General features: G+C 43.1%; 1 protein-coding gene and 1 pseudogene across 7 annotated transcripts in view; both read left to right on the forward strand.

Moving 5' to 3' along the window:
* The first annotated feature begins 2,593 nt into the window (after nucleotides 1-2,593).
* Nucleotides 2,594-27,967, forward strand: part of LOC147453037 (uncharacterized) — a 35,544-nt gene continuing 10,170 nt past the window's right edge. The window contains exons 1-6 of one of the 6 annotated variants that reach the window (XM_086518559.1): nucleotides 2,594-2,879; nucleotides 9,227-9,342; nucleotides 9,429-9,487; nucleotides 12,289-12,345; nucleotides 12,440-12,481; nucleotides 12,562-13,186. In XM_086518559.1, coding sequence (XP_086374685.1) covers nucleotides 9,466-9,487; nucleotides 12,289-12,345; nucleotides 12,440-12,481; nucleotides 12,562-12,701 — 261 coding nt within the window. In that variant the 5' untranslated portion in view covers nucleotides 2,594-2,879; nucleotides 9,227-9,342; nucleotides 9,429-9,465 and the 3' untranslated portion in view covers nucleotides 12,702-13,186. Of the gene's footprint in view, nucleotides 2,880-9,226; nucleotides 9,343-9,428; nucleotides 9,488-12,288; nucleotides 12,346-12,439; nucleotides 12,482-12,561; nucleotides 13,187-27,967 lie in introns of those variants that run through there. The other 5 variants (XM_086518560.1, XM_086518558.1, XM_086518557.1 and 2 more) reach the window with 5 other exon arrangements.
* LOC147453038 (ethylene receptor 2-like) lies at nucleotides 3,115-6,996 on the forward strand (annotated as a pseudogene). Its single transcript, XR_015188944.1, has 3 exons — nucleotides 3,115-4,004; nucleotides 4,252-4,618; nucleotides 4,704-6,996. The product of XR_015188944.1 is annotated as an ethylene receptor 2-like (transcript).

A 27,967-nucleotide genomic window follows, 5' to 3' on the forward strand; every position in this document is an offset into this window, starting at 1 on the left:
AAAGCCCTCAATGGAATATAGGGTATTGCTGCCTTCACTCATTGTGGGCTCCGTCGATCCAAAAGTACTGGTGAAATGTCTTCAGAAGATAGGGAAGAAGGTGGATCTTCAAGGCGGCAAGAGTCACTACATCCCCGACACAATGACCATCTAGACAACCTCTAGTCATTAGACTTACGTTAAATTAGATTTAGCTTTATTTTTAGTTAGATTTACGTTTATTTAGATTTACGCTTATTTACGTTAGATCGAGTCCACGTAAGAATTACTTACGGTTTAGGGTTTAGAGTTAGACGAACAGTGAAAAGATCTACTGTGAAAAGATGTTAAGATGAAGTGAAGTGCTACAGCTAGAGAAGAGGCAAAGGGGTTTTGTCCACTACATGCAGTATCATGTAGACGTGGGTGTGTAGATTTCTTGTACCCACAAATATAGGTATTGACCAATAAAGACGAGATTATAACCCGGTGGTTCTGATCTCCGTGCACCTCTAGACCGAGGTGTGCGGGGATTGGACATGACTAGAGAATGTGAGGTAAAGAGAGAGAGAGAGAGAGAGAGAGAGAGAGAGAGAGATAAGACGAAGAATGCCAATAGAATATTAAATTTGTTGTCCAGGTTATAAGTTTTTTATCCTCATTATGAGTAGCGATGAGGATGTGGGACCGTCCAACCGAAACACCTATCTCTCAACGAGGGTCTTATGTCCTTGTAATCAATGCAAGCATGCTGTGCGACAGACAAGACGTGTTTCTTTGTAGCACGTTCGCGAATTTGGCGAGTTCGATCCATCTATTATAGATCGAGTTGTTGCCAATTATAACTCGTCGGACTCTGACGCTGGCCAACAAGCAGCAATCTTGCAACCCAATAGACGTGTTCGCAGGCGCTTTGGTCAAGCAGCATATGTGAGGCCACAAGATGTAGCCTCTGACAGCTCGGGGGATGATCATGCAGAGCACATTCCCAACGAGGCAATGTTTGAGCCCGAGATTGATGAAATGATCGAGACGATCATGGATTCAGAAAGGCTTATCTATGATGATATGAAAAGTGAAGCCGATACGCCATTGTATAATGGAGCACGTATGTCTAGATTGAAAGCACTCCTGGTTCTTCTCAACATGCAGGCAAAGTTTGGATGGAGTGACACTAGCGTCACAGCGCTTTTCAGGTGATCTATTACAATTAGTTTACTTTAATAGAACTCTAAATGTATAATGATCTGATAGATTTTTACACGACTGTATCATATTTTTATGTTGTGTAGATTGCTGAAAGAGCACATACTACCAGCTGACAATGTGATGCCAGATTCCTGAGATGAAGCAAGAAAGATTTTGCGAAACTTGGGGATGGATTACAATTCTATCCACGCTTGTCCTAATGACTGCATTCTTTTCAGAGGGGAATACATAGACATGGAGAAGTGTCCGAAATGTGATTCCGAAAGATATCGAGTAGATCTCCACGGGACAAAAATTTCACAAAAGGTTTTGCGACATTTCCCTCTGCTTCCTCGCATCAAGCATTTCTTCGAATGTAAGTCCATGGCCGCCCTAGCATCATGGCATGAGGAGAATAAATCTTCGGATGGTGTGCTACGAATTCCTGCAGATTGCGTAGCGTGGAAACATATAGATGGAACATGGTCGGATTTTGCCAGGGAAGCTCGAAATTTGCGCTTAGGCCTGGCTATGGATGGCGTAAATCCATTTGGTCAAAGATCAACATCTTACAGTGTATGGCCCGTTGTCATCGTCAACTACAACATTCCCCCGTGGTTGACTACGAAGAAGGGGCACCTATGGCTAAGCTTGATTGTGCCAGGGCGATATAAAGTGGGGAATATGGATGTGTATCTTCGTCCACTATTGGAAGAGCTACAACAATTGTGGATTGGCATAGAGGTGGTGGATATGAGCCGACACACAGACGACGGAATGCTTTGATCAGAGGCATTCTAATGTGGACCGTGCATGACTATCCCGGGCTAACAGAATGCTCAGGTGATCTATTGACGAAGGTGTTGCTGACGCGTGGCAGGAAGGGGGGACCGGAATCCTTCCCCCCCATTATAGATAGTATAGATGCAGGCCACACCTGCTGGATGAAGGTGTTGCTGACGCGTGACAGGGAGTGGGGGCCGGAATCCCTCCCCCCTCCCTGCCACAAAGGGGTGAGGTCTTAGTCCCTTTTTGGCCTACCACCGGGGGCCTTTCTACAGTCCTAGTTTTCTTCAAATGATGTGGCGAGGTAGCTTTTAGAAATACGGGACTAGGGAGAGATGATGTCAAAGAGTGGTCATCCCCTCCCCTTCATGTGGGGGTTGGAAGCTGCCCATTTTTCAAACTAGTGTGGCCTGCCTCTCTTGATTTTCGCACAGGTTGCGTCTCTCTCTCTCTCTCTCTCTCTCTCTCATCGTTGTGCGCCCGAACTGCAGGCCACACCCGCCGGATGAAGGTACTGCTGTTGACGCGTGGTAGGGAGGGGGGCCCGGAATCCCTCCCCCCATTATAGATAGGGATTTCCCCCATTATAGATAGTATAGATATAGATATAGATGGAGTGTATCTCACACATCGGGGAACATGGAGGTTGCTCTCTCTCTCTCTCTCTCTCTCTCCTTTGAAGCGGATATCCTCGCTTTGTTTTGTTTTCAACACATTCTCACCGAGCGAGGCCTACATGATTGAGGTGCGTGTGGATGAGAGCAACAACACAACAGCAACAGAGGGAACCTGGAGCTCGAAAGAGTATCAGTGGGGGAGCGGCAGTACACAATAAGCAGCAAGCGCAGATGCTGAAGATGAGGAACACCTGGAGTCGAAAAGTAGACTTGCAACAACAAGCTACAAGCGGGCTTGCACCCATCAGGGTTTGTCTCTGCTACCTCTTTTCTTTGCTCCGTTTAACCTTTCTATCGTTTTCTTGCATCTCTTATGAAGATGACTTCTCTGAGTTAGCACTATTAGCACCGTCTACGGTACTACGTGCTTGATTCAAAATTTCCATTTTCTGTCTGCCTGATTTGATAAGATGAGTGCACTCGATCAACCCACAACGAAAAGGCTTTTCTTCAAAATAGGGCTCTTTATAGCAGTTTATCTCTGATGGATTGCGATTGCCATTGGGTCGCTGATGACTTGCTCTTGTGATATCATTACATATCAGATTTCTTCATAGCTTTGGCATACTTCTCTATTCCCTTGGAGCTCATTTACTTTTTGTGAAGAAATCTGCAGTGTTCCCTCATAGGTGGGTTTTAGTACAATTTGGTGCCTTCATTGTCCTGTGTGGTGCCATCCACCTTATCGATTTGTGGATCTTCAATAGTCACTCGCAGTGTTGCGCAACGGTGATGACAGTATCAATGGTTTTAACAGCCGTGGTCTCATATGCAACTGCCCTCATGCTGGCGCATATCATCCCTGATTTGTTGAGTGTTAAGACGAGGGAGTTTTTTCTGAAGAACAAGGCAGTAGAGCTTGATAGAGAAATGGGCATGATTCGGACGCAGGAGGAGACATGGAGGCATGTGCGAATGCTTACACAAGAGATAAGAAGCACTCTCGATCGGCACACAATTGTGAACACGACCCTCGTAGAGCTTGGAAAAACATTGGCACTCGAAGAGTGCACATTGTGGATGCCAACGAGTAATGGTTTGGAGTTGCAGCTTTCCACACTTTGCTGCAGCACAGTCCCGTACCCATGACTGTCCCCATACATCACCCAACTATAAAGCAGGTTTTCAGTAGCCATCGTGCTATGGTAATATCTCCTCACAGCCCTGTGGCGATGACACTGCCTCGCACAGGGAAGTATCTGGCTGGGGATGTTGTGGGGATGCGTGTGCCACTGTTGCGCCTAAACAACTTCCACATAAGAGATTTCCCTGATCCATCAAAAAGACCTTTTGCATTGATGGTCCTAATGTAGCCCTCAGATAGTGCACGCAGATGGCATGTACATGTGTTGGAGCTTGTTGAGGTTGTGGCAAGCAGGTATGTCCTGTGGATCTCTCCTGCTTTAAGAACAGTCTTGAAATATGTCCTTTCTCCTCGATTCATGTGCTATACCCCTGACCTTTGATGAACTCTTTGTGCACTTGAAAAGGACAGAGAAAATAACCTTACATTCCGATTACATGGCAAGGAAAATCTTAAATTCCCTGTGATTGTGGAGTGTCTCCATGCACACTTGCCTACCATGTCCTCTTTTGATTAGTCACATAGGGTTTGCTTGAGTGCAGGTAGCTGTAGCTTTTTCACATGCTGCCATGTCTGCAAGAGTCCATCAAAGCTAGGGATTACTGATGGAGAGGATAGTTGCTCTCGACATGGCTCATAGGGAGGCTGAGACAGAAATGCGAGCCAGGAACAATTTCTTGGCAGTCATGAACCATGAAATGAGAACACCGACACCTGCTATCACTGCATTCTCATCTCTTGTACAAGAAATGGATCTTACTCCTGAGCAACGATCTATGTTTGAAACAATCGGGAAAAGTGGTAACCTCCACTTTTCAGTGATGTTCTTGATCTCTCAAGGCTTGAAGATGGCAACCTTCAGCTTGATATTCGCACATTCAACTTACCATTGTTGTTTCGTGAGGTATTGTAGCACATTTTGTTTTGTGGCTCTATCTTGCAAAATCCAAAAATTTAGCTGCTAAGTTTCTCAAGACATGGTTTGGCAGGTTCTAAATTTGGTAAAACCCATTGGATCTGTGAAGAAGCTGTCCGTATCCTTATATTCGGACCCTGACCTTCCAGACTTTGCTAGAGGAGATGACAAGCGTCTATTCCAGGCGACGTTGAATGTTATTGGAAATGCCATCAAGCTCACCAAAGAGGGAAGTGTGGCCCTTATTGTATGCTTAGAAAGGAAAGAGTTTCTACGGGATCCTCGAGGACCAGAGTTTTGTGTAGCATCTGGTGATTATCACTTTTTCCTCAGGGTTCAAGTAGGCAATCCATCACTCGAGGTATTTTTCTGTGTGCAAGGGCGAAGCTTGACTATTGCTTTGGGACAGGTTCGGGACACCGGCCTTGGTGTTAATCTTGTGGAGAGAGAGAGAGATGAAATGAAATGAAATGTTATATTAACGTCTTCAAATAGCCAAAGTGACCTATGAGACCAGAAAGTTACAATGTGGTGGATCTGATACAAAGTCAGAGTAACAAAAATGACAAAATAAAATACTATGGAATCCTAAACTGCTAGGTGTGAGCTAAACAGCTAGGTGGGATAGCTAAGTAACAAAAGATCTAGCATCGGTCGCTGACGGATCTCATCAATCTCCTCCATGGTCAATAGCCTAACCGGGCGTCCTGCATGTCGGGCCAAAGTGACCCGAATCCTCTGATGCAGCCTTCGTCGATGCTGTGTAGTTCTCTGCAGTTGTGGGCGTCTGGATCTCTCGAGCTCGGTCGCTTGGTCGATCAGTGTGCCTCTGCTGTGAGGTGACGAGCTCTCCTGTGGTAGTAGCTCCTCCAGGTGTCCAATGTCTGCTCTAAAGAAGTATGTGATCCATCTATGAGACTGGCTAGTATCTCTCCTCATCAGACTCTCTCTCTACGTCTGCGCAGCTCAAGCAAAAACAGACCCAAGCATCTCTGATCCTCGTACCGCATGACTTTGGAGAGTGGTTCGAGGCCCTCTCTGAACAAGCAGTGGAATCGGCCACGTATCTCGTAGTAGACGGGGCAGTGGCATGTGTAGTGCGACTCTGTCTCAGGTTCCATGTCACAGAGGAGGCATGTCCTGGCCTCTTCCGGTACTCCACTATATCTCCCAGTCTCGACCGGTTAACTGGTGTGAAGATGTGCATATATGGCCAATAGCACATCGTATCCCATGAGACAAGTGGGTATCCATGTATTTGGGTCTCGTCACAAAACCGTCCTCCGTAAGCTGGAGAAGATGCTCTCTATAGAAAGCCATCTTCGTGCCCAACTTCTATGTTGGTTGTATCCATGTCCTCCTGGTGTCTAGCTGAGTCAGGTCCTAGCGGATGATCTTGGTGATCTCGGACTGTGTAAGAGTTAGAGAGGGTGCATCCAGTGAGTATTGGAAGGGGGGCAATCTGTCTATGCTGAACCCATGATGTTTTCTCCCCATACCAGCATGTTGTATCTCCCTGCATGGCTAACTGTCGAGACGACTCAAGTGCAAGGCGGACATATCTGTCTTTGGGAAGTTCCCACATGCGGTGTATGAAGGAGACAGATTTAGTGAGCGTCTCCACCACTAGTGGGGGGGCAGCTAGCTCTGCTCGGATAATGGCACGTGGTACTGAAGCCTTGGCTCTAATGAGCCGCGAGATCATAGAGACATAGTGGCTTCTCCATGTGTAAGGTGCAGCGGAATGAATGTTGTTCTTTCTCAAGATGAGTGCTGCATAATGTGCTCAAGGTTCTTTTTATGTTCTTATGGAAGGTAGAGCTTTCCGTTCTTAATGAAGAGTGCTATGATCACAAACAACGTGAATGGACACTGTGCATATAAGTGTATAAGACTGAGAGATAGAGAGAGAAGAGAGATACGACACCAAAGACGTTGTAAAACCCTCCTCCGAAGGCCCCACTCTCATCGGCGAGAGTGGTCTACTATTGATTGCACAAAGTGGTACAATGTTGATGCATGTGACTGATGCAAGTCTATGCTATGTCGATGATGACGACGGGGATGACGAGGCCGACAATGGGGCTGAAAACTGAAAGCTTTTGACTGCTGTCCAAAAACGCTCAAGGCTGAAATCTGCTGCGATGGAAAACATTGATTTCGAGGCTGTTTTGCATTGTTGAAAACCCAGGTTTTGCTTGCCAAAAATGATGATGTTCCTGCTGTGTTTAGGGCTGAAAATCGCTCTGTCTGTTGCGGGTAGGTGCTGAAAAACACTGAGATGGACAGCCTGCTAGCAATGATGAAAAACGCTAGAAGCCCAAGGGGCTGTGGTCAGATACCTGCTGAAAAACGCCAAAGCAAGTGGAGGCTGGCGATCTTGCAAAACGCAAGGATGAGGGAGGGAAAAACGCCAAGGCAAGGGGTTGCTTGGTGGTTCTTGCTGAGAGAGGGGAGGACCTATCGCCAATGGCCTGCTGTTATCCTGGCTCATCTGCTGCTTAGTGCTAACCTTGGTTTGCTTATATATTAGCTTACCCAATTTTCCCTACCTACTTCCCAACAAAAGTCACTTAAATTAGTAAGTGAAAAATGTCAAAAATAGATAAAATAGGCTAAATGCATTGGAAAAATCCCCAAACTGATTCTAATGGATTCTAATGGGAATGCTTATGATCATGCGGTGTGCAACCAGAGGATATGCATCTATACTAAGCGACTGGGCATGCACGGTCTACGAATAGACTCACAAAAGTGTCATATCACTTCTAATCTAGACTCTCTGGACTGACGGAACCTTGTTATCGAAGTAGCTTGTTCACGGATATATAGGGTTGGATGTGTCACGTGACATCCCCTCCTTTTTAAAGTGAGGTACTGGTACCGAGCTGCATGGCTTCCTTGTAGTCCGCCAACAACTTTGGATAATCTTTGAAAAACTCTTCGTCTACCCACACCGCTTCATGGGTGCCTCGATCCTTCAACTTCAAAAAGTATTGTCTCACTTGCTTCTTCGAACTATGTCGAAACCGATGCAACAAGACTTCCTCCGGCTCCATGACTTCAGCTTCATCGATGATTTCTGGTTCTTCTTTCGAAATGCCCTTTGGAAGTGTTCCCTGAAACACTTTCAACCAAAAAACATGGAAAACGTTGTGCATTGACCATGAGTTAGGCAACTGCAATTTCATTGAAACCTCATTTATCTTTTTAATGACTCGAAATGGGCCTTACATACGAAAAGACAACTTTGGATACTTCTTTCCAACTTGCTTAAGACGTTGCTTCATGATTCTTAAATACACCCAATCTCCTTCCTTGATCGAAATATCTCGACGATGCTTATTAGCTTATCGTGAATAAGATTTTTGAGCCTTGCTTAGCCGAAGCTTCACACTCTCAGTAATCTCATCCAATGATTGACTTTCGGCATTGGCATCAGGCATTTGACTGACCGAGCGAGTCAAAAGTGACTGGAACGGATGGCCAAAAGCTGCCTCATACGGAGTTCGACCAGTAGCAGAAGAAAACGAGTCATTCAAAATAGCCTGTACCAATGGGAGGTAGAGCTCCCTCTGAGACTGCTGATCATGTACATACGACTTTAAAACATCAAAAGCCAATTGATTGTAAATTTTTGTTTGACCATCTGACTGTGGATGGAAAATCGATGAAAAATTCAACTTAGTGTCAAAATTTTCAAAGAGTGCGCGCAAAAAATTGGACGTGAACTTAACATCCCTATCTGAAACAAGGGTGAAAGCATGTATAGGTGGACTGCTTTTGCCACTATATAGTATATGGTTTTTGGGGTTGAGAAAATGGGTGGTTTAGGCGTTTGAAACAGTGGGATTAAATTCAAAATTTATGAAAAAAAAGGGTTAAAATTTGACTTTTACTAAGTGAAAGCGCTTAGTGGTTAATGATCACCTCAAGGTACTTTCAAACACTTAATGCAAATATTCTCTCGAGTTTCATCCCTCCCTCTCTGTCTCGCTCGTTCCTTCCTCCTCTCTCTGTCTCGCCCGCGCCATTCAGGTTTCTGATTTCCTCTTTCCTCCCTCCTTTGCGTTTCTCTGCTAGCCGAAGCAACAAGCGGCAACATCACAACAACAGCAAGCAAATTCAGGAGGAGTACTTTTTGCTGGGATGGTTATCAACTTCAGTAAAAATCCCCTATAGCAGCAACAGGTATGCGGCATCATGTAGCTTGAAGCATTCTATCTCGAATGTTGGTTGAATTTGGATGTGGCTGGTTTTCCTAAGTAGCATTTCCAGGTAGCATTGATCCATGTTTTAACATGCTTCATGTAGATGTAGAAGCGTTGTATGTTTGTCTCTGAATGTGTGGCAAGATAATCAAAGGAGGCTTGGCGTAGTCGTTAAAGTGAATGGGTGGGTGCGTAAGGACCCAGGTCCAACTCCTGGCGATATGGTCTGCCCTTTGTTGGGAAGGGTATTGCAAAAAAAAAAAGAATGTGTGGCAAGATAATCGTGGATTGTAACTATTAATGATGCATGTGTGAGTTTAGAATTTATTTCTAGAATATATATGCATTGTGCACATCTAATTGATCACCCTTGTGAATGCTTTAGTGGCATTTGTGATTTTTTCAGGATGAAGAACCAGGTTACAAAAGGACCTTCAGACTCTGACAAGGGTACACCTAGGAAGGGAAAGAGCTCTACGCAGGAGTCGTCTATCAAAACAGGTTAGATACATCATGCATGCATTTCTAAAATTGGTTTTATATCTTGTAAAATTTCTGAATTTTTTGCACATGCATGCTACAAAAAGAACTTCCGAGTCCCCCAAGGGTGTACCAAGAAGCAAAATGTTCAGCAGGTTAAATGCAGGTATTTCTCCCATGGATTCAATTAAAGTGTTGCTTTAGTAGGAAAAAGTAGTGTGCACACCACTAGTAAATATCAAGTGGGTGAACCTCACTTTTTATGGGTACAGCATCACTGATAGGCTCTGTTGAAGTGGTGCACCTCTAGCACCCTTTAAAGTTGGGTAGAAACCATGGTTGCATCACCACATAGTTATGCTGATATGGTGCACCATCTCTTAAAAGTGATACTGAACCACTTTAAAGTCACTTTAAAGTGCTGGGCAGCACTAAAAAGAGGTAAGGCTCTAGTAAAAATTAGCGATACAATGGGTGCATCACTTTCCAGTGGAAAACCCTAACTATTTTGTCCGATCTCAAATGAACAGGCGGCCTGACAGGAAGGACAGACATTCTTGACTTGAACAAATTAATCATCGTTTCCACAAATCAAAGATGCCCTTGTCGCCACTTCTACTTCCCATAACAAAGTGTCATGTTGACCCTGTAAAAAAATAGCATTGCGTACTTTATAAAACAGTGTAAGTGTTTGTGCATTACTTTCAAGAGTCTTCATCACTTTATGTGGTATCACTTAAGAGTGTTATATAAACACATTCAAGTAGTCTTTTACCATATAAAATGGTCTCTGACCATTTTTTTCTAATTAGAGTTTAACCACTTTCAAGTAATATCAACTACTACTAGGTGAATCAATCAAGCTTACATACCTGTAACTGTGCTGCCTCTTCACGTAGGTTATCGAGATTGTGCACTTCAATATCAAGTCCCATGTCTTTGAGAGTCTCCTTTCTGATTTGAATCAAGGTCTCAAGCTTTGCCATTGCTTCCTCATTTGGTACAAGCTCAGCCTTATGCAACTTGAGTTCCTCCATATCCTTGTTCAGTCTCTCTATAATCTTGGCGGCGCCTCGCATCAAACCAACCTGCTCATCTCTCTTTGTCTTTGATTGATCTAAAGCAATTTTTATTGCTTCGAGACATTGCTGCTTCTCTTTTAACTTTTCAGCAGCATTAGCCTTCATGTTAGAAATAGCTGCTACATCAGCCGTTGACGCAGAAAATGTAGTCGAGGAAACATTTGACATTCCAAATGTTCCCATCGAGCCAAAGGTCCGCTTCTTTAGAAATTCCTCCTTAGCCTGCCCTGAAAATTGATGTCCACCTGAGTATGTCTGCCAGTCAAAGCCTATGCCAGTACTGTCAATGTAATTAGACATATTTTCTGCATTAAATTTCCACTCGCTTGCAAGACATGGACCGTTTGTGGACCTCCATTTCTCCAATTTCCTATTTAAAGTTTTCTGTTGGCGTAACATTTTGATAACACCTTCAGCATACACAGCCCATGCAACTAAACCTTCATAATCTTTAGCGCCCTTGCACTTCTGCCACGTAAATCCATGTGCAAAATGCACGCCTACCTCGTTGTTTGGGGGAGCTCCCTGATATACTTTGTAGTATAGCAGGAGAAATTCTTTATACATTTCAGGCCTCAGTCCCTTTAAATGCATCTTCTGCTTTTGGTATATCAGGGAGCTCTCCCAAACAACGAGGTAGGCGTGCATTTTGCACATGGATTTACATGGCAGAGGTGCAAGGGCGTTGAAGATTCTGAAGGTTTAGTTGTATGGATTGTGTATACTGAAGGTGTTATCAAAATGTTACGCCAACAGAAAACTTTAAATAGGAAATTGGAGAAATGGAGGTCCACAAACGGTCCATGTCTTGCAAGCGAGTGGAAATTTAATGCAAAAAATATGCCTAATTACACTGACAGTACTGGCATAGGCTTTGACTGGCAGACATACTCATGTGGACATCAATTTTCAGGGCAGGCTAAGGCGGAATTTCTAAAGAAGCGGACCTTTGGCTCGATGGGAACATTTGGAATGTCAAATGTTTCCTCGACTACATTTTCTGCGTCAACGGCTGATGTAGCAGCTATTTCTAACATGAAGGCTAATGCTGCTGAAAAGTTAAAAGAGAAGCAGCAATGTCTCGAAGCAATAAAAATTGCTTTAGATCAATCAAAGACAAAGAGAGATGAGCAGGTTGGTTTGATGCGAGGCGCCGCCAAGATTATAGAGAGACTGAACAAGGATATGGAGGAACTCAAGTTGCATAAGGCTGAGCTTGTACCAAATGAGGAAGCAATGGCAAAGCTTGAGACCTTGATTCAAATCAGAAAGGAGACTCTCAAAGACATGGGACTTGATATTGAAGTGCACAATCTCGATAACCTACGTGAAGAGGCAGCACAGTTACAGGTATGTAAGCTTGATTGATTCACGTAGTAGTAGTTGATATTACTTAAAAGTGGTTAAAATCTAATTAGAAAAAAATGGTTAGAGACCATTTTATATGGTAAAAGACCACTTAAATGTGTTTATATAACACTCTTAAGTGGTACCACATAAAGTGATGAAGACTCTTGAAAGTAATGCACAAACACTTATACTGTTTTATAAAGTACGGAGTGCTAATTTTTTACAGGGTCAGCATGACACTTTGTTATGGGAAGTAGAAGTGGCGACAGGGAATCTTCGATTTGTGGAAACGATTATTAATTTGTTAAGTTAAGAATGCCTATCCTTCCTGTCAGGCCGCCTGTTCATTTGGGATTGGACAATAGCTGTGTGCAGTTAGGTGATTGTGTTGCTTGTTGGATGTCTATTATGCAGACTGTTGTTACCGGTGTCTACATGCTTCTGTGTCAACATCCGTATCACCCACTTTGTTTTGTAATTGCTTGTAAGTCTGCCGGCTAATGTCTATTTCATGGATGTGAGGAACCTTTAAAAGATGCTTTGAAGCTGCTGGCACCTGGAGAGGCAAACATGGATGAGTATGTTGTTACAGGTAATTGATGTTTTTATACCTTATGATATGAAGCTGATTGTAGATTCATTTATTGACCATTTTGTTTCTTTTCTACATGTAATGGAAAAGAAAGATTCAATGGAAGGCATCTTTGGATCTCCTGTTGATGGAATTGGTAATATTCTATGGAACATTCTTCTCTTTGAAAGTTCACATAACTTAATATTGAGTATTATTACATTGTCTTTTATGTAGCACACTCCCAAGCTGCGTCATCACGCAAGCCCAATATTGATAGCATGTGTGGTGGGTGCGGGGATAAGAATACATCCCAGAAACAAGCAGGTGAAGACACTCCGGACCAACAAAAAGAAGAAAAAAGGGTTGAAAAATGAGCAGATGTAGTGGGCGCTCAAGGTGACGCATCCAAGGAGTTAGCTGAGGTGCCTCTAAAGCCAGAACTTGCAATGAACAAGGACGTAGAGGACGCTGAAAAATCATATGAGAAGCCAATTGAAAAGGATACAGCAGTGACCTTGTCTGATGAGAATGCAGATCTTTATATTTCAGATGTTTGTGCAGAGATTTTGGGCATAGAAAAAAGAGGAGCAACACTGAAGAGCGCACCACACCAAAGAAAAAAGCTAAGGTTGCATCCGAGCTTCCAGAGCCTACTCCAGGAGGTAAAAAATCCAAGGAGCCTTCATCTGCTCGGAAAAAGACTAACCTCCAAGCACCCAATTTTAAACCTCCCAAACCAAAGTCTCGCAAGAAACTTCTGTAGCCCCTATTAATCTTTTGTGCTTTGTAGCCTCTTTGTAATTTGGTCTTTATACCCTCATTTTGATGATAATGAAACGACGGCTTTATTTTTCGTTCACTAGTTGTTTATTGCTCATTGATTGTCTATTTATTGTACTCGTATTGTTCATTGACTGTCTATTTATTGTACTCGTATTGTTCTTTCCGACATCATCATGAGCATTTTCAAGTAGAGTTTATTTTTTCTCCAGTATCTCCTGCCAAGTGGACTGTTGTTGCCATAGAAGTTCAGGAAATTAATGAAATGGAAATCAATAGCTTGGAAGGTAAACTTTCCAAGTGTATTTTGAAAAGATTAATATGTCAGTCTGATTGAGGTTTTTAAGGCATGGTACTTGTCTATGGCAGAACTTAGCTGGATTGGAGATGTTCAAGAACCAGATGAGAAGGTTGAAGACATAGCAGCTAAGCAGGATGCAGATGTAACACCAAATAAAGTAGAGAAAGCCTAGGAACCAGCAGTTTGCCCCGAAATTGAGGAGACTTCGCCAAACTGCCTTGGATGGGGATATCTTGTTTCAAATTTCTGCAAGATCAAAAAGCTCATCATCCTTGATCTCGACGGAGTATTCGTGAAACGAGATGTAAGTAAACGTGATCCAAAGACTGGACAACTTAAACACCCTCCATGTCCAGCTTCCAACAGAGTTAAATTAAAAAGAGTGGACGAGAAGTTGTGGATCTACTATCGTAGAGATGTTGAGCAATTTGTTTGGGATTTGAGGCAAATAGAAGATGCAATGATTTGGAGCACTTGTACTATTGCTAACATTGAGCTAATCCTCAGTATATGTTGGCCAGACATATGGGAACATAGGACTTATTACTTTAGGGATCTCTTTTCAAACTAGCAATGTGAGAAGTGGTCGTATTTTTAAGAGATTGCTGGAGCTCCAAGAGACCTTGCAGGTGAACCTGTGTCTTTCAAGCCTCTTTACCATGTCTGGAACAAGTTTCCAGAATATGACTCCTCTCGAACATTGCTGGTAGATGACTCCAGATATAAAAATATACGCAATGTCTGGGACAACTGTATATGTCCACCCACCTTTGATCCTCTTGATGAAAACCAAGACCTTGATTACCTCATGTGCACACTGTTGCCATGGCTGTGCAGATGGGCACTAACCCCCAATTCCCTGGAGTATACAAAGGCAAACCCTATCAGCAATCCTAAATATGAACTTTCGAGTTTAGTCTTTGAGCACTTTGTTATAAATGGAGATGAATGAGATTGTACATCTGTAACGTTATATATTGTACATTCTTGGTGGATATGTAGACGTTTCTGTATAATTGTTGTAATATACAGAAGTTTTGGCACTTTACATGTCTCTGCACTATACATTTCTCTACACTTCTGAATGTCTCAGAACCACTTTTTAGTGGTGATAAACCCCTAAAACGTGGTTAAATTTTTATTGTGTTATTGCAACAGTTTTTTTGGAACTGCAACACCATTTAATGGTGATGTTCGGGGGGAGTGGTGAAGCATTCTTAACCACTTTTTAGTGGTGCTAAACCACTTTAGTACCACTAAAAAGTGGTAAATTTTTTTTGAGTTTTTCTAGTACTGCAACACTTTTTAGTGGTGATGTTTGGGGGGGGAGGGGGGAGTGGTGAAGCATTCTCAAAAACCAACATGTCAATTCCATCGTACGTTTACACCAATTCTATCTTGTTCAATCTTTCACTAGATGATATAAAATCAGATTTGATTTACAATTCAAAGGGGATGCTATTGTATATTGCCTCATGGTTTTCATTGGAAAGTTCGAACACTACTCCTATGCCATCGAGCACTACAAGCTCCATAGGGAACTTTATTGCCCTTATCAAGTAGGAATATATGAAAACTACTGGCTTGTTATCCCACAGCTCATACAAGTTTGCTTGTAGGGATTTATACCAATGGCCCGTGACCATATAAGTATGCTTCTCTATCTTGTTGCCCCATGCATCAATTTGCTCGTTAGTTGTTAGGCCCTTAGCTACTACACACTTCAAAATGTAGAAGTCAACAGCGTTCTCATTATTCTCTTTAGAAGTGATAGCAAAATTGTCTTCAGGTGTGAGAGCATCACTTAAGGAGTCATAATGACCTGCATAAGTGGCACCATGGAACTCTTCATCGTCTGAGTCTCCATATGACTGGGAATCATTAGCAAGTGGCTCCAATGTGTGATATTGCCACGTCTCCACATGTGATCTGTTCATACACCTTCTCCAATGGCCTTATCAAGTAGGAATATATGAAAACTACTGGCTTGTTATCCCACAGCTCATACAAGTTTGCTTGTAGGGATTTATACCAATGGCACGTGACCATATAAGTATGCTTCTCTATCTTGTTGCCCCATGCATCAATTTGCTCGTTAGTTGTTAGGCCCTTAGCTACTATACACTTCAAAATGTAGAAGTCAACAACGTTCTCATTATTCTCTTTAGAAGTGACAGCAAAATTGTCTTCAGGTGTGAGAGCATCGCTTAAGGAGTCATAATGACCTGCATAAGTGGCACCATGGAACTCTTCATCGTTTGAGTCTCCATATGACTGGGAATCATTAGCAAGTGGCTCCAATGTGTGATATTGCCACGTCTCCACATGTGATCTGTTCATACACCTTCTCCAATGGCCAAGCCTACAAGGAAAACAAAAACATGACAACCATTTTGATCGCAATGCACAAGTGTTGTTCTCAGAATACCCATTCACACAGTGCATTGCTCTTGAGCCCTTCAATGGTTTGCAGTTCCATTGATGGGATCGCTGAACATCGCCTAGCTTGACCTCCCAGAACACCCTACTGACCTCCCTCTTTTGCTTGTCATACATAGCAATTGCTCCAGTACTGAGATGCATTCTCAAAAAAGAGACAACTTCAATTGCACAAGTCAACCGCACGCTATTTTGCTTCAATTGCTCATGAGTTAGAGCCCTTTTAATGACAGCCCCAGCCCCATCATGTTCCCCCTTTCCATGTCCTGAGTAAAAAAAAAATCCAATTCATTTCCATGCAATAAGGCTCCAATATCTAGCAACAAAGTAAAACGCTCGCTTTGCTTTAAATTGTGAAGCTGTGCCATCTGACCAAACCCAATGTTTTTTAAAGCTTAGCCCTTGATCTCTCAACCATTGAGCATGTAAGAGAAAAGCATGCTGCACAAATAAGGTGTCATGTTGTTTATCATCTGAGACAAAAAAGTGCATGGTCTTCTTTATTGCACCTGATGCGATGCGGAAATAAGTAATCGGGACAAAGATAGTGACCTGCTTAGTGTACCAATGCATTGATTGGATCTCATTTTGCTCCTTGAAGGAGTATTTCTCTGCAAAGTCAACGACGGAGACAACCACATCATCTGGAAACAAAGAAATGTAGTCCTTGAACTGTTGTGCTTGCCACCTAAATATAAAATTGTGAGTGACATACTTCTTCAAGTGGTCTTGGTACACTCGCAAAAGTTCTCTAGGCAGCATTTTCTTGTGGACAATGTCTTTCACAGTGCTCTTTCTAGCTTCATTGTTTAATCCAGTAGCACCCACTATATTTTCAAAAAACTTCACAGATACTTGCTTACTCTGCTCAACTTCTTCTCTTGGACAGATTTGAATATTACCTACACCGCATGCATTGCATGTTCCCATTAAGCATTGGTAGCTATGGAAACTATGTTCTGCAAGTCTAGGGTAGAGTATAGACTCCAACAGTGAAGTGGTACTCATACTTGCATTTTTGTATGCAAGACATCCATGGTTGACAACTTGATCATGATGAAGGCATATAGGGCAGCTGCACATGCAGCAAGAACCATGAAGATCAAAACTTTGAGTCTGCATGTGATTTACTGTCTCTTTAAGGAAAATCATTTGTACATACACAATACAACAGCAGGTGTAGCGATCCCTCAATTTTCGGACAAAGAACGGTTTCATAGACTCGAAGCAACATTGCGAAATCTGAATATGTGCATACTTTGTCTTGAATCTTAAATAAAGCTTCACCTGCAATATACATGTATACAAATGTTAAAAATAAACTTAGCATTCAAAACTGGTTAAATTGTTTCAAAACATTAAAAAGTGATTCTATATCACTAAAAACTGGTGTGCACCACTAAAAACTAGTAATGATACATTCAGTAGTATTGTTTTACTTATGAAAATAATGCACCACAAATACAAATTAGTGCAGAAACTAGTAACCATACAAAAAGGTAGAATATTAAGAGGTTTTGTGAGGACAACTTAATAGTGGTGAGAAACTGCATTCAACGTAACTAAGAAGTGGTTTGGCACGACTTAAATTGAATTCAAATCACTTGACGGTGATGAACCGCCAATAAAAAATGGTGTGCACTGCTTGAATATGGTGGGCAACGATTAAAAAGTGGTGAGTAAGAACATGAAAGTTCTGGGGAAGTTCAAAACTAGCACTTAAAAAGTAGCTGGGAGGGACAAAATACTAGGCGACAGACTAGCATTAGAACTAGATAGTAGTCCAACACAACTTGAAAGTGGAGGAGCTCTTGTGAAAAGTGTTTGATGACCACTTTAGAGTGGTGAGCGACTAGTTCAAAGTGGCCAGTCACCAATTAAAATGTCGCACTTAAAAAAGTAGCTGGGAGGGACAAAATACTAGGCGACAGACCAGCATCAGAACTAGATAGTGGTCCAGCACAACTTGGAAGTGGAGGAGCTCTTGTGAAAAGTGCTTGATGACCACTTGAGAGTGGTGAGCAACTAGCTCAAAGTGGGCAGTCCCCACTTGAACGCGGATTCTGGTCACTTGAATGCGGTTTCTGGCCACTTGAAAGCGAGAACTTGCCGCTTGATTGCAGTGACAAGGTTTTAGCTACCACTTAAAAGTGGTGTCTCGCCACTTGGGAGTGGTGCCTCATCACTTGCATGGAGTGATGACTGACGTAGTGACTTAGCACATGAAAGTGGTGTCTCACCACTTGACGACCACTTGAAAATAATGAGCAACTACTTCAAAGTGGACATTCACCACTTGAAGACTGATTCTGGTCACTTAAATGCGGTGTCTGTCCACTTGAAAGCGGGAGCTTGCCGCTTGATTGCAGTGACAAGGTTTAAGCTACCACTTGAAAGGTATCAGATCACCACTTGATGACCACTTGAGAATGGTGAGCAACTAGTTCAAAGGGGGCAGTCACCACTTGAACGCAGATTCTGGTCATTGGAATGCGGTGTTTGGCCACTTGAAAGTGGTGTCTCACCACTTGATGACCACTTGAGAGTGGTGAGAAACTAGTTCAAAGTGGGCAGTCACCACTTTAACGCGTTTTCTGGTCACTTGAATGCGGTGTTTGGCCACTTGAAAGCGAGAACTTTACGCTTGATTGCAGTGACAAGGTTTTAGTTACTACTTGAAAGTGGTGTCACACCACTTGGAAGTGGTGCCGCACCACTTGGAATGCGGTCAGACACCACGTGAAAGTGTTTTTTATACGTGTTAGTGTTGTGTGCACCGCTTCATTGTGATGTGACAGCACTTGTAAGTGTTTACTAACAAAATGTGTTCAAACTCCACTAATATGGTTTTGGTGACCATCATAAGGTGGTGGACACCATTCGTGTAGCAGCAGTAAAAAGTCTATGGCACTACTATAACAGTTGCACCATGACTAAAAGTTGCTACATCACTTGGAAAAAGTGAGCTGCACCACCAAAAATGTTTGCACCTGTAACACCCCCTACGAGTTTGTAAAACACGTATGTTAGCATTGGGTAAACAAGACTTTTTAGTGGGTGAACACCACTTTGTAGGGTTTACGGTGCAGCGTTGGTGCATTTCTAGTAAAAACTGTTTCTTAAACATTAAAACCTGTTGCAAAACATTAAAAACTGGTTCAAACACACTAAAAAGTGGTGTGGAAACACAAGTAAAAGTGCTTCAAAAACATTTAGAACTATTGATCAAATTTTAGAAGTGGTTCAGATACAATTAGAGACCAGTATAGTAATGTTTCACCACTTTTTAATGTTGCAGCACCACTAGAAAGTGGTGCAAACACCAAAACAAGCTGTAGCACTAATAAAAAGAAGTATAGAAACATAATGTTGTGGCAGTAATGAGTTGTAGTACCAATAAAAAGTGGTATAGAAACATAATGTTGTAGCAAGAATATGAGTTGTAGCACCAATAAAAAGTGCTAAAAAAATATATCAATTACCTAAGGCTCCTCAAGAAGGTGGATTGGATTCTTTACATATGAACATCTAGCTAGTCTCTTAATGCAAACATCTTTCTTGTTGGGGGACACCCTCGTCTCATCCGTCCAAAATTGAAAGACTATGTCTTTAACAGTTTGAGTGATGTGAGTTCTCCATGCATCATCTCTATGACACGCAGATGCAGGGAACGAACCATCGGATTCACTTGACACTATTAAGTGATGTTTGGCTGAATATAAGTTTCTTTTGTGGATCCCCATAAGCTTGGCAGCTTGCGGTATGCTCATGTCAGTGTTTTGCTCCTTGCTTCCACTATTCACCAACATCAACATTGCTGATTTCTTCACAAAAAACTCATCTGAAGATCTTGGGACCTTCAAATGATTCAAAGTGTTGCAGATGTTTCTCAGCATAATTGCTTCCAACTCTTTGGATTTACTGTGCATAGTAAGGAAGCAAGGATGTTGAAGAATTTCATCAAATATTTCCTTCCTACCACTTGCATCCATTTCCATGGTTAGTGTATCAAAGTGTTGTACCATAGATTGACATATCCTTCGTTTCTTTCTTTCATCCATCCCCCCCGTATTGCTTTCCGTCATAAAGTTGACCGTTGCCTTACGTTGCTTTCATTTATGAGCAGCCCAATATTCACTCATTAATTTTATGCGCTGAAGTTGAGCTTCTCTACTCAATGATGATGAGCGGATAGACAGTTCTTCACTGTGCTTCATTGTTGCAGTACTTTCAAAAGATTGCTCTACAAGAAATACAATACAAATCATAACTACACGCGATACTTTTAATTAATACATGGCACTTCTTGCACTAATTAGCAAGATACTAACAAATCATAATAAGTGTTTACATACCTCAAGAATCATCAAGTAGAAGAGGAACCTATAGAGATAGAGTTCGTGTGAGAGAGAGAAAGAGTGTTGAGAGAGAGAGAGAGAGAGAGAGAGAGATGAGCGCGAGCTCAGACACAAGAGGAGCCATGCTTAGAGAGAGAAAGAGAGAGAGATAGGGGGTTGAGCGATACAGAAAGCTCAGCAAGAGCTCTATGAGAGAGAGACAGAGAGGAGCTAGATAGAGCTCCAAGAGAGATCTCAGAGACAAAGAAAACTCAAAGCAGAGAGAAAGCTAAGACAGGTTGTAGCGGGAAAGAAGAGGCGGACAATAATCTAGCGTTCAACAGTAAATTATATTTAGTCTCATTAATTGTGGTACATTAGGAGACTTAATTGACGTACCTTAGGAGAGTGATATTCTTTTTGAGATTTGAAGCACTTTTAAAACACCCACTTTTAAGCGCAAAAAAACAATGTCCTTGACATTACTTTTTAGGCCACCTATACATGCTTTCACCCACAATTGATTTTGGCAAACCACAGAGGGGGTACCAATGCTTAATGAACAACCGTGCTACATCTTGTGTAGTAAATGTGGCTTAACAAGGAATCAACATGCAAAACTTGCTGAAATGATCAACAATTCTCAAACATTGAGTGTTCCTTGAATGCAAACTTGGTGGTAGGTTAGTCACAAAATCTATAGAAATATCTTGAAAGGGTCCATTGGGAATAGGCTGCGGAAGCAAGAGGCCTTGCTGCTTACCCCGAGGAGCTTTTACTTTTTGACATATAGTGCACTGTGTGATATAACGAAACACATCCTTTCGCATTTTTAGGCCAATAAAAGAATCTTTCTATCTTTTCCAAAGTGGTGTTCATTCCCCTGTGCCCACCCGTGAGAGTCATGTGCATCATGCAATATGGTTGGCCTGAGAGAGGGCAACACACATAAACGTTGACGAAAATACAATAAACCATCACGAATGAGATAGTTGCTTGGCCTTTGGGAAGCAAGAGCTTGCAACCAATGCTTACCAAAATCGGAATCCACATACTGATTCTTCATGCTGTCGAAAGACTCACCCTGAATAGAAAATGTTGATCTTGACTCAAGAGCCAAAATTTGTCCTTTGCGACTCAACGCATTTGCAACAGGGTTAGCTTTTCCAGGTACATACTCAATCAAACCTCCAAATTGCTCAAAAAATTGTGACCACTATGCTTGGCGATCACTCCAATGTGCACTAGGCATAGGCTGGAGCCACTTGAGGGCTTGATGATCTGTGCAAACTGTAAACTCTCTACCATAAAGAAAATGCTTGCAATGCTTAAGAGAGTGAATGACAAACAAAAGTTCTTTATCATAAACTGAATAAATCTTTTCCGCACTATTCAGCTTTTGACTAAGGAAAGCTACAAGGCGACCGTGCTGCTGAAGCACAGCGCCTGCTCACATCCGTCCATACCTCAAAGGGGTCATCCCAAGAGGCAAGGATGAGACACGGTGCTTCTGTCTCACCGCAACCTTGAGAGCTGCGAAAGCCTCAATGGCTGCTTCGGGCAAGTCTACTCGCTGACGGCGAGTCTTTACCCCTTTCAAAACATCAGTCATATGTGCAACAATGCGTGAAAAATTCTCTATGTGCGAACTATATGCTTGACATAAACCAAGAAAAGAACGCACATCATATGCAGTTTTGGGCAAATCCCAATTACGAACCTGTTCCATCTTCGCGGGGTCTAGCTTGACACCTTCTGCATAAATGATATAACCCAGATAAGTGACTTCAGTAAGAAAAAAATCCGACTTCTTAGCTGCAATGTACAACTGACACTCATCCACACGGGTGAGTACCCTTTCGACATCCTTTTCATGTTGTTCCCACGATGCAAAAAAAACGAGAATATCATCCAAAAAGATGAACACACATACACTGACCATATCGCCGAAACGACCTACCATGAGACGATTAAATGTACCCACGGCACCTGTTAATCCAAAAGACATAACAACATACTCCCATTGCCCTCGCTCGGTGCGAAAAGCTGTCTTGAAGATGTCGCCTTTGAATACCCGTACCTAATGGTATCCACTCTTGAGATCGACCTTGCTGAAGGCCTTTGCCCCATTGAGCTTATTTAGGATATACTCAATGCGAGGCATCGGAAACTTGCTCTTGATGGTCATCTTGTTTAAGGCCCTGTAATCAATACACAAACGAAACGAACCATCCTTCTTGCGAACAAACAAAATAGGAGCAGAAAAAGGACTTACACTAGGACGTATGAATCCTCGAGCCACCAACTGCAAAAGTTGTCGCTCTAACTCTTCTTTCTGCGTTTTGTTCAAACGATAGGGAGCCTTACTGACAGGCTGTGCCCCCTCCATAAGCTCGATGCGATGATCCTCTGGCCGCTCGGGTGGGAGACGAGATGGAAGATTTTCCTGTAAAAAGAGATGTTTAAACTTGGCAAACAAATCGGAATACATATCTGGAGCCTAAATGCTCTGGGAAACTGGCGCAACATAGATGAATGCCGCTTGTTCTCTTTGTCGTAATTCACGCTTTGTGTGCACATGAGAGATGAGAGGCAAAGAATGCAAGTGTCACCAGCGTGTGACTACTATCTATCCTTTTTGTTGATTTCTTTCTTATTATCTATTTACTTTCACTTTTTGGAAACACCCCTCGGGAAATCTAACTGCCCTGCATTGCATAGCTAGTGTGGAACTGTCCAGAGGGAGTCCAGGCCTGAGGGCAAGAGAGCACTAAGGTTGGACAAGGACTATGGTTAGCCAAGTGGGGTCATTGACTAGCCAAAGTGGAATCCTTTGCTACAGAGGCTACATTTCAGTTTTGGATGTGGCCGCAGTGTACAAAGAGGGTCGGATGACCTAGAAAGATACAATGGCAGCATCTCCTAAAATTTAGGGAACTGCTATTTTGGGACCTGAAAATGTGTTGGCGTCATTACCTCCGGAATGACAAAGGGAACATTTTCTTACTCTGCCGTGAAGTCAACTGGGCAACCGGTTGGGATATTTTTAGGCGGCAACCCCGAAACGGGAAAATGCTTGTAAATGTGCCAAGTGGCACATTCTGGTGCAGTTTCTAATGCAAGAGAGAGTTGGCGCTGAATTTAAAGGGAAGAAGGGCTCATTTGCTGATTTTGTCACAGGTTAAGAGCTATGGAGTGCTTGCTTTCCCTCTTATGCACAGTGCGGTGCCAGGAGTGATGCCCTGCACGCTACGCACTGCCCTCTCTCTCCCCTTTGGCAGTATGTTATGCCCCTCTAGTGGGCTCTTCATTTGACCAATGTACAGTTGTGTGGGTTCATGCGCGATTGCCGAGGCAAGAGCCTCTTGCACAGGTACTGGATTAGCTAGCGGCTAATCCCCCCGCAGGTACAGGTGAATTCGGAGAGGTTTCACGCCAGAAATCTCGTCCGATTCAAAGGGCAAGTAGCCCTACAGGTGCGGGAGCTCGAGGACTTGCTAGGGATGCGACCGGCACGCGGAACGGAGCCCGAAACAGTAAATTACAGCCTGCTGTGTATTTTTGCAGGTTTAGGGTTTTGGCCCTAAACGGACCCTAATGCCCCCAGGAGGTTCGGGGACGCAAGGGGACCGCTGTACAGGTGATCTGGCGCATTTTCAGGGCTGAAAACAGAGAATTCAGCGTGCTGCAGATTCTCGCCAGGTTTTGCAAAGTGCCCGTATGCGTCGAGAAAGTCAGTCAATGCGTGGGAATACTGACCGTGAAGGGTTCTAGTACAGTTATGCTGCCGAAATCGGGCTGGAACAGTGGAAATTCAGCCGAGTTTGTGCGGGGCAGCTTGTAGGAACCACAGCGTTTATTCCCTCTTTTGAATAATAAAGAAATACCGAAAGGGGCGCCTAAGTTAGGGGCCAATCTGGTGTCCGTCTACTCATACAGGTGCAATCTAGCAGCCTGTATCCCTCTCCCCTTTGTTGTGTCTTGAAAGTACAGGTAAAATAGACGACTAATAATGGGTGAAAGCTAAATCAAGGTTTAAAGTAAAGTCTACCGCCCTTTTTGGATTGAACAGGCCGGTTTCATGGTTCCATCGACGGGACTAAATCACTTTTTCCCATAGAAGTGAGCCTTGGTCAGTTTTGGGCTTGAAGACACAGAGGATCATAGACCAGACACAGGGAATTGTAATTATGGCTGACAGACCAGATGATGTGACTGAAGAGGTTTCCTCTTCACAGGGTCAACAGACACATGAAGTGGGTGAGTCCTCAAGACCACCACAAACTGATGATGATATATTTAGGACCCAGTTGGCTACTGCTGTGGCTATGTTCACACAAGTAATGCAGAATCCGAGGTTTTTAGCCTTTCTGCAACCTCCGGTTCCGTCTCAGCAAGTTGGGTCACTGGATCATATTCAAAAGCCTGTTAAGGCTCGAACACAGGTGATTCATACCGCACAGTCAATGGAAACACCTGTACACTTGACGGAGAATATGCAGTCTCCACAACGTATACCTAAGGTGCAAGAACAGGTGGCTGAGATGCCAGTTTTTCAAGCTGTACCAGTTCAGCCCGCCACCTTTCAGCAGCCTATAGCTGGTTCTAATGGGCAGGGAAGCAACTTACAGGCTATGCAACAGGTCTTCCCACCACCTTCAGTACACCCTGGCTATTTTGGAGGTGGATCCGTATTCCAGAGCATGGCTGGTCATGCACCTGGAAATCAGTTTTACACGCCAGGAACAGTGTTTGGAGGTGCTCAAACGATGATGCCTAACCCCATGTACAGTGTCATGGGTATGCAACCAGGGTTTCAAAGCACTCAGGGACAATTTGGGATGCCACAAGCAAATTTTGGTATGGCTGGAATTACAAATCAGCAGCCAAATATGGCATTTCCAGGTCAAGTTAATAGCGGCCAAGGAACACAGATGAACCTTAATAGTGTTCCCATGTTTCAGTCACTTCCATATGACAATTTAACGCCGCTGGAGAGGCCAACTCCGTACAAAGAAGGTGGCAAAGGTGTGACATTCACGACCTTTACAGGGTTTGATGACAGGAAGAAGGCTCTTTCATTCCTCCAGCAGTTTGACAAGGCCTATGCAGGGGGAAACTTTACAGAGGCTTCAAAGGTCCGCAAGGCAGCCACTTTCTTGACAGGGAATGCGGGACAATGGTGGACAACTTTATTGCTTCAAGGGCAAGCTCCGTCCACATGGATTTACTTCAAGCAGATTTTTGCAGCAGCATGGTTATCTGATGACTTTGAAGCAGATGTCATGACAGAATGGCATCAGCTTAATGCTGCCACTTGCAGAAATCTGGATGATTACAATCGGAAGTTTTGGAAAGCTCTACTTCCAGTAACTTCCTATAGGTTTGTGCCATTGACAGAACAGATTGAAAAATACTGTTGTGGCCTACCTAAAGGATTGAGAAAGTACTGCACGAAGACAAAAGTCACTACTTTGACGCAGCTCATCGAGGTAGCAAACACTGGCAATGGTTTGCTCAAGGGAGAAGATTGTGAATTTAACACTGGCGTCAAGGCAGGATCAGGCAAGAAAAATTCAGCCAAGAAGCACGTTCCCAATGAGGCTCCTAAAGGGACTCAGGAGTCAGCCAACGCAGGGAAAGACAAAGCTACGGCTGAATCAGAAAAAGGACCAGCAAAGAAATGGAAAAGACGTTTTCCTCGCAAGTCAGAAGAGCAAAAGAAGGTCCTGAGGACAGAGAACAAATGCTTTATATGTGAGCAGCCTGGCCACATTGCTTACAACTGTCCTACAAAGAAAAGGCAAGCTGATTCTGAAGACAAGGAAGACAAGAAAGGAAAGAAGCCCATGGCTGGTCTAGTGCCAGATATGGTGGGCGACAAGCCAAATTCAGATGCAAGTGAGCTTTGCAGAGCATGGGGAAAGGTTAGGGATCAAACAGTGCTTATCTTCTTTGATCCAGGTGCCAAAGCCAACTTTATTTCCCCAGAATTGGCTTCAAAGTTGGGAATCAGACCTGAAGAGATGGGGTATACAGCAGAGGCAGGTTTGGCATGTCCTGGCCATACAGAGGCTGTGACACCCATCATTGGAAAGTTGCGTCTACATATCCAGTCCTATGTAGATGCTGAAGAATTTTACATCATGCCACTGGACGGATGTGATGTGTTGTTAGGTATTCCTTGGTTGTTTCGTGTACAGGGAATCATGGATGCCTACAACAAAAAGATCACTGTACAGAGCAGGGGAAAGACTCACATTCTGGATGTAAAGCTTAAAGGGGAGTCTATTCCTACTGTATCAGCTTCTGCTATTACTTCTGTAATGAAAAAGCATCTTTCTGCGTACTTGGTTTTTGCACGTGAAGTGTCAGATTGTGATGAATCAAATTTATCTGTGCTAGATAAAGAAAGGTCAATGTTTTTACAACAGTATAGTGACTGTTTTTCCGATTCATTACCGTCTCAATTACCGCCAGAGAGACCCGAGGACCATGCGATAGATTTGGTGCCAGGCAGTAGCCCACCAAATAAGCCTCCGTACAGGGTTAGTGCGGCTCAGCAGAAAGAGATAATGGGCCAAGTACAGGAGTTGTTAGAAAAGGGGCTGATTCAGCCCAGTTCATCTCCATTCTGTTCTCCAGTATTGTTGGTGCAGAAAAAGGATGGCTCATGGCGTATGTGCATCGACTACCGTGCACTGAACAAGAATACCATCAAGAATAGGTTCCCTATACCTAGAATTGATGATATTATGGACAAATTAGAAGGAGCAGCTATGTTTAGCAGGATAGATCTAAAGAGTGGGTATCATCAGATCCGCATTAGATCAGAGGATGTGCACAAGACTGCTTTTAGAACAACGTTTGGTCTTTACGAATTTTTAGTGATGCCCTTTGGTCTCACAAATGCTCCTGCTACGTTTAATAGGATGATGGACAGAATTTTCCGTCCACACCAGCAGTTTGTTGGTACGTTCTTTGATGACATGATAGTCTATTCAAAGAATGAAGAGGAGCATAGGCATCACTTGGCCATTGTGTTCAAAGAGCTACGCAGTCATAGGTTGCTCATCAATGCAAAGAAAAGTGAGTTTTTTCTGGAAGAGATTCACTTTCTGGGACACATTGTCTCAAAGGACGGTGTCAGAATGGATCCTGCAAAAGTTGAAGCGATCAAGTCATGGCCAAATTTGAAGACGGTGCATGATGTCCGAAGCTTTTTGGGACTATGCTCCTATTACAGAAGGTTTATTCGAAATTTCGCTGAGATTGCTTCACCTTTACATGCTCTTCAAAAGAAGGCAGTCACCTTTAGATGGACACAGAAAGAGATTTCAGCTTTTAATCTCTTAAAGGAAAAGATGACTTCAGATCCAGTCATTGTGTTGCCAGATCTTAGGAAGTCATTTGTGGTCCAGTGTGATGCCTGCGGTAGTAGCATTGGTGCAGTGCTAATGCAAGATGGCAGGGTAGTAGCCTATGAGAGCAGAATTTTGCAAGGGCCAGAGATGACCATGCAGGTCTATGAGAAAGAGTTACTGGCTGTGATTCATGCGCTCTTAAGTTGGAAACACTACCTGCTAGGTGCAGACTTTGTTGTCCAAACGGACCATCAGACCTTGCGATACTTCTTGACACAGACAAAGTTATCTGAGAAGTATATGCGATGGGCAAATATCTTGTCCATGTTTCATTTTCAGATTGTGCATGTGGAAGGCAAGAAGAACGTTGTGGCTGATGCCTTGTCAAGGAAGCCACAAATTTCAGCTGTGTCGATTCC

The sequence above is a fragment of the Adiantum capillus-veneris genome, chromosome 8 (assembly GCF_014529385.1).
Source record: "Adiantum capillus-veneris isolate H3 chromosome 8, ASM1452938v2, whole genome shotgun sequence".
NCBI lineage: Eukaryota > Viridiplantae > Streptophyta > Polypodiopsida > Polypodiales > Pteridaceae > Adiantum > Adiantum capillus-veneris.